Below are 8868 nucleotides of genomic sequence, written 5' to 3' on the forward strand. Positions count from 1 at the left end.
AAAATCCGGGCTTCGGGAAAGGAAACCCACGAAAATACAAGCCCGAGTAAGAACAGAAAGAAAAAGACAAGGAGGAGAGTGACTTAAACACACTGTAGCCCAAGATACAGCGTCAGCTAAGGAGTTTCCTCTCACCAATTTTCCCCGGTCCCTAAACTGTTTGAAGCCGCGCTGAGTACTTTGCCCACGGTCCCTAGTGCGGAGATGTGCGTCCCCCTCGCTGGGTAGCCCAGGGCCTGGCTGCCAGCTGTCTCAGTCCGCTTCTGGCTGGGAAAGGTAAGGATCTTGCTCTGCTTTGTGAAAGACTGGGAGCGGAGCGTTGACCGCTTAAAGAAGGGGTACGGATTTAAGGGTCTGCCTTGGGCTGGTGCTGGGGTTTCCAGAAAAGTTCCCTGAACTTAAAGGCGGCTTGTGAAGCCACGTGCGTTAAAGAGAACAGAGGAATTTTCTCTCTTCCCGAAAGGAGAGGCTGTGAGGCAGGACGTTGGCTCTGGGATGAGGTTTTGCATAGGGGTGAGGTGTTCTAGCAAGGATCCGGGGATGTGGATGGCTTTCAAGGTAAGATTCCAAACTCCGACCTCACTGAGGTGGTGGAGTCGATTCCGACTCATAGCAACCCTAAAGCGGCCAGTAGAACTGGCTGGGGCTTTCTGAGACAGTAACTTTACGGGAACAGAAGGCTCGGAGCGGCCGGTGGTTTCCCACTGCTGATCCTGTGGGTAACAACCCGATCCATAACCCACTATGCCCCAGGGCACCCTATGGCAGGGCAGGATTGGGGACCTGGGAAGGGGGAGGGGTATTCCAAGACTGCAGGCATTAGGAATTCTTTTTGAATTTTGATTTACACTGAAAGCTGCCTGTCAGTGGGTTCAGCTCACTGCCAGGGAATCAGTTCTGACTATAGGACTCCCTCCCCCCCCCCACCCCCGCCCTCGCAGAGCAGAAAGGCCCCTGTGGGTTCCCAAGGCTGGAAATCTTTGTGGGAGCAGAAGGTCTCTTCTTTTTCCCTGGGAGAGACTGGAAGCCCTTACCCCTGCATAATCCATACCGCCAACGCCTACAGGGCTCCTCAAAGCCCTGGCTGTGGGGCTAACGCTGACTCCTAGCCACTAGAAACCCCTTCTCCAAAGACTGTCAAACTTCACGCAAGCAGACTGCCTCCCAGCTCTCCCACAGAGCGAGTGGCTGTGCCTTCCAGCCACCCGCTTTCCCAAGCTTGTCCATGAGCAGTTCAGCCCTAACAGATCTGCCCCACCAGGACGCCCTGGTGGACTGGCATGTGTCAATCCTTCCGATACAGTTTCTGGGTGGTGTGAAAACTTTTTGCTTCTTGGTTCTTACATCTAATCTGCTGAGTCTGTAGATCCAGGTCTGTGTGTGTTGATAGATGCACAGATGTAGTGGAACAGGAATAGGGACGCTGGTGCACCTGAGAGAGTGGCTTTGTAAGGAGCCCACGTGGCAGCAGCACAAGTGATTGGCCACTGGCTAGAGCCCTGGTGGTGTAGTGGTTATATATTGAGCTGCCAACAGCAAGGTTGGCAGTTTGAAACTACCCTGGAGAAAGGGCTTTCTACTCTGGTAAAGAGCTACAGTTTTGGAAATTCATGGGTCACTATGAGTTGACATCAACTCAATGGCAATGCATTTTTGTTTTTTTCCTTTTGAGTAACCAAAAGGTTTGAGGGAAAGTTCCTTGAAGGTGCTTTCTAAAAATGACCGCGGACCCTGTCCCAGAGAGCCAACTCTGCATAGATGTCGTCTCACTGTAGATTCAGCCAAGGGTACCCCACAGACAGACGTGTGTCTTGTTCCTCTCTGCACGGAAGGCTGTTAGTGTCACTTTGGATTAGGCACCAGGGATGCATACTCTTCAGCACGATGAGGTGATCGACAGAAAGAACTTCAGGGAAGTCTGGGGTTACATTTTGGGGAAAATGGTCTATCCCTAGGAAGTAGAGCAGTATTGCTCCCTGAGGCCACAGTTCAGGCGAGGGGACTGCTGCTGCTCCTTCCAGAAGCTTCTCATGGGCCTTGGGCCCTGCCATCCCCAGCTCCCTGGGGCAACGTTGACAACTGTTGCTGACAGCTCTCCTCAGGGACGGGGCATCTTTAGTTTCCACACCTGAAAGGTAAGGCTGGTAGCAACTGGGGGTCCACAGATACGCACCCTCCTCCCAGCTCTCGCTCCTCTCTCTTGGGACTCCAACTTGATTTTTCAAAAAGGAAGCCCTTTCTCTGGCTCTGGTTCTATAAAAAGAGAACTAATGTTCTCTTCTCCCGTTGTGACAAAATTGTCAAGGTATTGCCTGTCACTGGAAAAAGCTGAAGAGAGAGAGAGAGGGAGAGAGAGAGAGAGAGAGAGAGAGAGAGAGAGAGAGAGAGAGAGAGAGAGAGAGAGAGAGAGAGAGAGAGAGAGAGATTGATTGTAGGACAGAGGGAAGCTATCAGGCCATGGGAGGAGAAATCCAGCAGTGTGAGAGAGTGAAAGAAGGCCGGGCTTGTCCAACATTGGAGTTGGATGCGCAGATTTGCTGCATCAATTAAAAGAGATACTAAAACATGTTCAGATTTTTAGAAAGAAGTGGGGTCTGTGAGCTTTACACCAAAGTAGAACCAGTTACTGTGGAGTCCATTCCAACTCCTGGTGGCCTAGGAAGGATGGGAGGAAGGGGTAACAGTGTCCTGATTCTACATTCATCCCCCCAACCAACCCCCCTAAAAGATAGTGATCTATTTCAAAGACTTTAGAATTCCAAATACCTTGTCAGTTAGAAAGCACAGGCCCATAAGGATGGGGGCCGGAGCTTGAATCCAGCGTTACCGTGGGAAGTGTGCTGTGCCTGCCGGTGCCATTTATGTTAGAAAGTTGGGCAGAGCAAAAGCAGCAGAAAACATCACTACTACTCAGTTAGGACACCTACACTTGACAAGCTCCCCTGTAGAACTGGGGTTCGAACCTAGGGTTTCTCTGTGTACCCGCTGTCTGGTTACCCAACCTCTCAGAGCGTCTTTTCGCCCAACGAACTAGTGCGCGTGCCTGTGGGTGGATGCACCAGCTTGGTTAGTGTCCGTCCGCAACTGGCAGCCCCAGTGCCGCTGATGGTGATTCCAGCATCGCCAGTTGCTCACTTCCCGGCAACAAGCTGTAAACAGCCCTGCTTACATGAAGATGGCTGGTTTTCTCCCTTTACCACCAAACTTACTACCCCCCATACGCCTTGTTCCTTAAGGCATTGGCATCAAATCCGGGACTATAAAAGCTCCGATGGCCATCGCACAAGGCTAACTACAGAAGACTGGGGAAATGTTGGTTTTGGGGGGATTTTTTTGCTGGCTCACAGGCTGCCTTCAGCTGCCTGATGACTTCACAGCTGTTACCGCTGCCCCTCCGCCCCTGGGAGTCTGTCCCCTCCTCTGGGCTCAGTCCCCTCCGCTGGCTGGCTCTGCGGAGCTGACTCTGGGATTTTCGCCTGAAGCCGCCTCCTGGGCGGTGGAAGATCTGGGGGTTGGCTGGGAAAAACTGAGTAATGCAAAGCAGCCTGTGCCTTCAGGGCTGTGAGAGAAAGAATAGTCACCCTGGGGCTCTGGACAGATCCTGACTTAGCGGGTCACCAAGCAGGGGTGGGGAAGCCAAAACTCAGACTGGGCTGGTAAAGCAAAGCACGAAGGGGGGCGGGAGGGGGGGGATGACAGGGAGGGCCGAGCCGGAGGGGGAGGGAATAAAAAGAGGGAGGGAAGAAAAGACACTCCTCAGTTAGGATCCGAGGCAGAGGGGAGGAAGACAGAGCTGCGGGATCCCAACCCAAGCACAGAGGAGGAAAGGACTTGTCTCTCTCTTCTGTTCCCCAGGGGAGACCCCCACCCACCGCCGGTCAGTTCATGGGCTTCTGTGCTGTGACAGACACTTTTCCCTAGGGGAGACTGAGGAAGCCTGCAGTGTCCTGGGCTCTTCTGAGTCGAGTGGGCTCCCTGGTAATGGCTAGCCCCTGCTAAGGGTGGGTGAGTAGTTCCCAGAGGGCATTGTTTGCAGGTTGGATCAGCTCCTGGGTTGGGGAGCAGGTTCTGTCAGGCTAATGCCCAGCTATCCTGCCATTAGCCTAGCCAGGATCCCCGGAATATCATTCAGTGATTCAGTGGTTTTGCTAACTCAAAATTATGTGCAAGTAGCAGTTCTAATTTTTTTGGGGGGGGGGGGGAACGGGGGTTGTACTGAGGGAAGGGCAGCAAGGGTTGGTGCGGGGTTCAGGCGTGTGCAGTGGGGGGTTAGTAAGTGTGAGGCATGAAGCTGATTGAAAGGGTCTGGCGGGCTTTCCTTTTCAAAGTCACTGCCGCTGCCCAAGCGTTTCTCATCTCTGCTGTGTCACCAGGGGATACAGGTGGGTGGCAGGCGGGCGCTTTGTCTCAGACAGTTTCAACCAGATGCTTTTGATGGATAACTTCAGGCTTTACCCTGACATTCCCAGGTTCCGAATACTTGGAGAAGAACATCACAGCTAGTTTGGTCCATGAGGGTAGCTGTACAGATACTGCTGGTGAGTTGGTCAGTTTTCTACAGAAATGTAGTCGGCTTCACTTTTGCTCCTTACCATCTCAGAACTGTTGACTGAGTATAAGAGAACATTTATAAAGCGACAGTTAATCCGCCAGCGAATAACAACGGACTTTTAACATCAGAAGGCACACAATTATAGCCTAACAAGCCATGGCATTGAACCCCCTCCTCTCCAGGGCTCCTTTGGAAGGAATGTGAGTCGTGCAGGCAGCCTCGTTGGCAAAGGCGGGCTTGCCCAGTGGTCTGAGGTGACCAGTCCCATGTCTTGTTTCTGGCAGAATCCCCTCCTGGATGCGGCTGTCTTTGGGTGGGGATTCAGTGCCCTGTGCATTGAGTGGCAAGAAAGGTGTTCGACAAAAGAGAAGCACTTTGTGAAATATTTGTAGAATGCCAGGCTCGATTAGACACGGCAAAGTACTCGTTTCCTATGTATTTTCCTGTACGGCTATCAGGTTTAGCTGACTTTTTGTCTGATGCAAAAAAGAAGTTGGTAAGCAGAAAGGCAGCGTTTATTCCCACGTGCATCTGGGTCTCCTGGAAAAGAACCTAGTGGCACCTTCCCAGCCCACAGAGTTGCCACGAGATGGGCTGGTTCCACGGCAGCTGGTGTAGGAGTCCCGGGGTGGCACAGGCTTGGTAATGTATTCCGCTGCTAACCAGAACATTGGAGATGACCCAGAGACACCTCGGAAGAAAGGGCTGGTGTTCTAGTGCTGAAAAACCATCCGCTGCAAACCCTGGGAGCACAGTGCTGTGTTGACAAGCCCAGGGTCATCATGAGTCCAGTCCACGCCAAGGTCTCTGGTTTTTGTGCTCACCCTGCAGAATCCATCCTGATGCATGCAGCTCATGTCTCTGTCTTCTCCTCCACAGCCTCCGCCCTTGTGACGTTCTCCAGATCTGGTCTCTGAACCCGATAGGAAAGGGCTGCAAAAATGACAGAAGAGCCCAAAAAGGACATCCTGGGAACCCCCAAGCCTACCAAGCCAACGACAATGGAGAAAAGCCCCACCAGTGATGTGGTGGTCACCACGGTCCCCCTGGTCAGTGAGATCCAGCTGACAGCTGCTACAGGGGGTGCGGAGCTCTCCTGCTACCGCTGCCTCATTCCCTTCGCGGTGGTGGTCCTCATTGCGGGCATCGTGGTCACTGCCGTGGCCTACAGCTTCAACTCCCACGGCTCCATCATCTCCATCTTCGGCCTGGTCCTCCTGTCTTTCGGACTGTTTTTGTTAGCCTCTAGTGCCTTGTGCTGGAAGGTGCGACAGAGGAGCAAGAAAAGCAAGAGACGGGAGAGTCAGACGGCTCTCGTGGTCAATCAGAGAAGCTTGTTTGCTTAAGACTGAGTGAGACCAAATGGGAGATGTAGCCTGACCTAACCTGCTCCTACCTTTGTCAGCCAATTCACCCAGCACCGCGTATGGGAGGATGGACTTGACACTGGCATGGGCTGGAAGCAGCAGGATGGATTGGGCTGTTGGCAGACGGAGGGGGCGTTCTCCCTTCGACAGATTGTGTCTACTTTCCTGACAACCTTAATCCTAAGGGCTATTTCTAAAACTGAAAGATTTAGCTTTCTCTCGATATTAAACATGCTGGCGGACATGGGAGATAGACAGTATTACAGAGCATCTCAGCTCCGTGGAGAGCAGCCAAGGAAAGAGAAGGCAAGCAGCACAGCGTCTTGGCACCCCAGAGACCAATCTGCCTTCAAAGCGGACAGTCCTGACTCTTAAGAAGCTGTATCACCACCGTGTGTGCTCCTGAAGGTCTAAATGGCCTTAGACTTTGCCTACTCCTGTAAAATTCTGTGATCGTCCCCCCCAACCTCCCCACCCCCCGTAAGTTGATTCCCTGGCATGAGTTTCTCTGTTTCATTTTCAATAACTCTTCACGTGGTACTTTTCCTTGAAGAATAAACTAATCTTATGTCTACACCGTATATACACGAGTATCAGCTGACCCGAATATCAGCCGAGGCACCTAGTTTTACCACAAAAACTGCATTAAAAATGGGCTGAAAGACTTGGCTTCTACACGAGTATATGCGGTATGTGTATTTTACCATCGGACAGCTTTAGATTCATTAGAGATTTGGAAGACTGTTGTAGAAGACCAGTGGGTCAGAAGTGAACACAAATACAAGATATAGCCACATGGTATAGCTACTAGATGACCCGGGGTGGGGATGTTAAATTAAATATTAAAATAATCTAATATAGCACTTTTGTTGACTTTTTATATATAAAGTGTCATGTACATTTAATTTGAAATAATAAATACTCATTGCTGCTGAAACGTCTTCAAACGTTATGGTGGTGGTATTTTTCTGTGATCTGAAATTTCCCACCTTCCCTCGCCGGATTTGCCCCATCTCAATGCCATCGCTATCCGAGGCATGCCACCGAGCCCCAGCTTAACCGGAAGATTTCCGTTTTCTTTTGTCACATCCGTTTTTTTTTTCATGCCTTCTGGTATATTCTGAAAGATTCCCACACCATTATCATTAGGACACCGATGCCTACTTTGTTCCGGAACTTATAATGGGTCAGGTGTACCGTATGTGTTTGTTGAATCAGTCATTAAGCATCTGTTTCATACATGTTGTGAGCAATACCCTATATAACGGACGTGTGTCCATTCTCAGACTGCTAAACACCAATTACACAAGAGCCAAGCTTCCTGCCATCGAGTCAGTGCCAACTCACAGCAACCTTATAGGACAGGGTAGAACCGCCTCTGTGGGTTTCTGAGACACTAACTCTTTACAGGAGTAGAAAGCCCAGTCTTTCTCATGGGGAGCAGCTGCTGGTTTCAAACTGCTGACCTTGCAGTTAGCAACCATTGTTAAAATGTCCAGGGAGGGGATGCGTACTGAAAGGAATTCATGGAAAGATGCTCTGCCCAGGAATCAGGGCAGGAGCCCTCCTGCATCTTCTGGAGCGCGGAAGTACTTGCATGGTCTAGTTTCTCCTGGCTCGGAAGGACGGGTGGTGACAGCCTACAGCCATTGCCTGCAGCGGGGTAGTCTGCAATTTTAAACACAGATCCCCATGCTTTCCATCCAGCGGCGCCAAGTGCCTGCAAGCGTGTGTATTTCACTGGGGAGGGAGTCGGTGTGCTTTGATGTGTCTGTCTGCCGTGTAAAGGTATTCAAAGGCTTCATGGTGTTAAGAAGAATTGCTTAGCCATGTGTCTACGGTTTTCCACAGCCTTGTCCAGAGAGACGTACAGAGCTCTGGCTCTCACGCCAAAGCCACCAGGTGCATTTGAGTCAGCTCCAAGTCCACGGCTTCCCACTGTCTACCAGGGTGGAAGCGGGCTTCATAGGAGTTTCAGGGGCTGATTTGGGGGCAGTGGATTGCTAGGTCTTTGTTCCAAAACACTTTGGGTGGTCTTCAACCTCTGTGGTCTTGGCTTGGCTCTGCGGTGATGTATGTATGCACTTGAAGAGGATTCTAGTAGTTTGCTCTTGGAAAATACTTATAAGTCGTTTTATTTCTTGAGGTCCAACAACTGCCACGCAGCCAAATCCAACTCAAGAGTTCCCGTAATGACTCTGGCAGTGGGGTTGGTTGTCAGGTAGCGCTCCTTAAATGTGTGAAGTAAGGCTTGTTTTCTTTTCATCCCGCGGGGTGTGTAATGTCCTGTATTAGGTGCTCAATGAAGAATCCAAGTCCCCTTCAGTTTTACTTTTCCTTCCGATTTTGCCACTCTCGCCAACGTTAAGATCCGAGGGGTAAGGAATCAGAAGGGTTCTTTTTTCTAAATATAACTTTTATTTTTTTGTCTGTTTGTTTCCAAACCAGTTTATTAGGAGCTAATCCTACATCAGAGCATCCCATAGTTCGCTCATATCAAGCAGTGTTGAAGAATTGCTACAAAAATCAGTTTTTAAAATATTTTTCACCTCCTCCCTGGGAGATGGACAACAGAAAAGGGGGTGAAGGGAGCCGCCGGATAGGGCAAGATATGACAAAATAATAATTTATAAATTATCAAGGGCTCATGAGGGAGGGGGGAGCGGGGAGGGAGGGGAAAAAAGAGGACCTGATGCAAAGGGCTTAAGTGGAGAGCAAATGCTTTGAAAATGATAAGGGCAAAGAATGTACAGATGTGCTTTACACAATTGATGTATGTATATGTATGGATTGTGATAAGAGTTGTATGAGCCCTTAATAAAATGTTTTAAATATATATTTTGATTAGATTTTTGCGAAATGCACAAAACAACACATGCAAATAAAATAAACTTTTTTTAAAAGAGTAAAAAGTGAATTTATCTAGAATTACAGTCCATTTTTCTAATC

General features: G+C 50.0%; 1 protein-coding gene across 3 annotated transcripts; it reads left to right on the forward strand.

Moving 5' to 3' along the window:
• The first annotated feature begins 203 nt into the window (after nt 1–203).
• On the forward strand, nt 204–8557 carry TMEM100 (transmembrane protein 100). Of its 3 annotated transcripts, none has more exons than XM_075561566.1 (3): nt 3772–3877; nt 4470–4538; nt 5432–8557. In XM_075561566.1, the coding sequence occupies exon 3, from the start codon at nt 5494–5496 to the stop codon at nt 5896–5898; it is 405 nt and encodes a 134-aa protein (XP_075417681.1). In that variant the 5' UTR covers nt 3772–3877; nt 4470–4538; nt 5432–5493; the 3' UTR covers nt 5899–8557. The 3 variants fall into 3 exon arrangements, with proteins under 3 accessions (XP_075417683.1, XP_075417681.1, XP_075417682.1); XM_075561567.1 differs by having other exon boundaries at nt 3778–4005; XM_075561568.1 differs by lacking the exons at nt 3772–3877; nt 4470–4538 and adding an exon at nt 204–276.
• The last annotated feature ends 311 nt before the right edge of the window (nt 8558–8868 follow it).

Source organism: Tenrec ecaudatus, chromosome 10 (genome assembly GCF_050624435.1).
Source record: "Tenrec ecaudatus isolate mTenEca1 chromosome 10, mTenEca1.hap1, whole genome shotgun sequence".
NCBI lineage: Eukaryota > Metazoa > Chordata > Mammalia > Afrosoricida > Tenrecidae > Tenrec > Tenrec ecaudatus.

Coding starts and splice junctions, on each gene's coding strand:
- TMEM100 (XM_075561568.1), top strand. CDS start 5,494: ATGACAGAAGAGCCCAAAAAGGACATCCTGGGAACCCCCAAGCCTACC.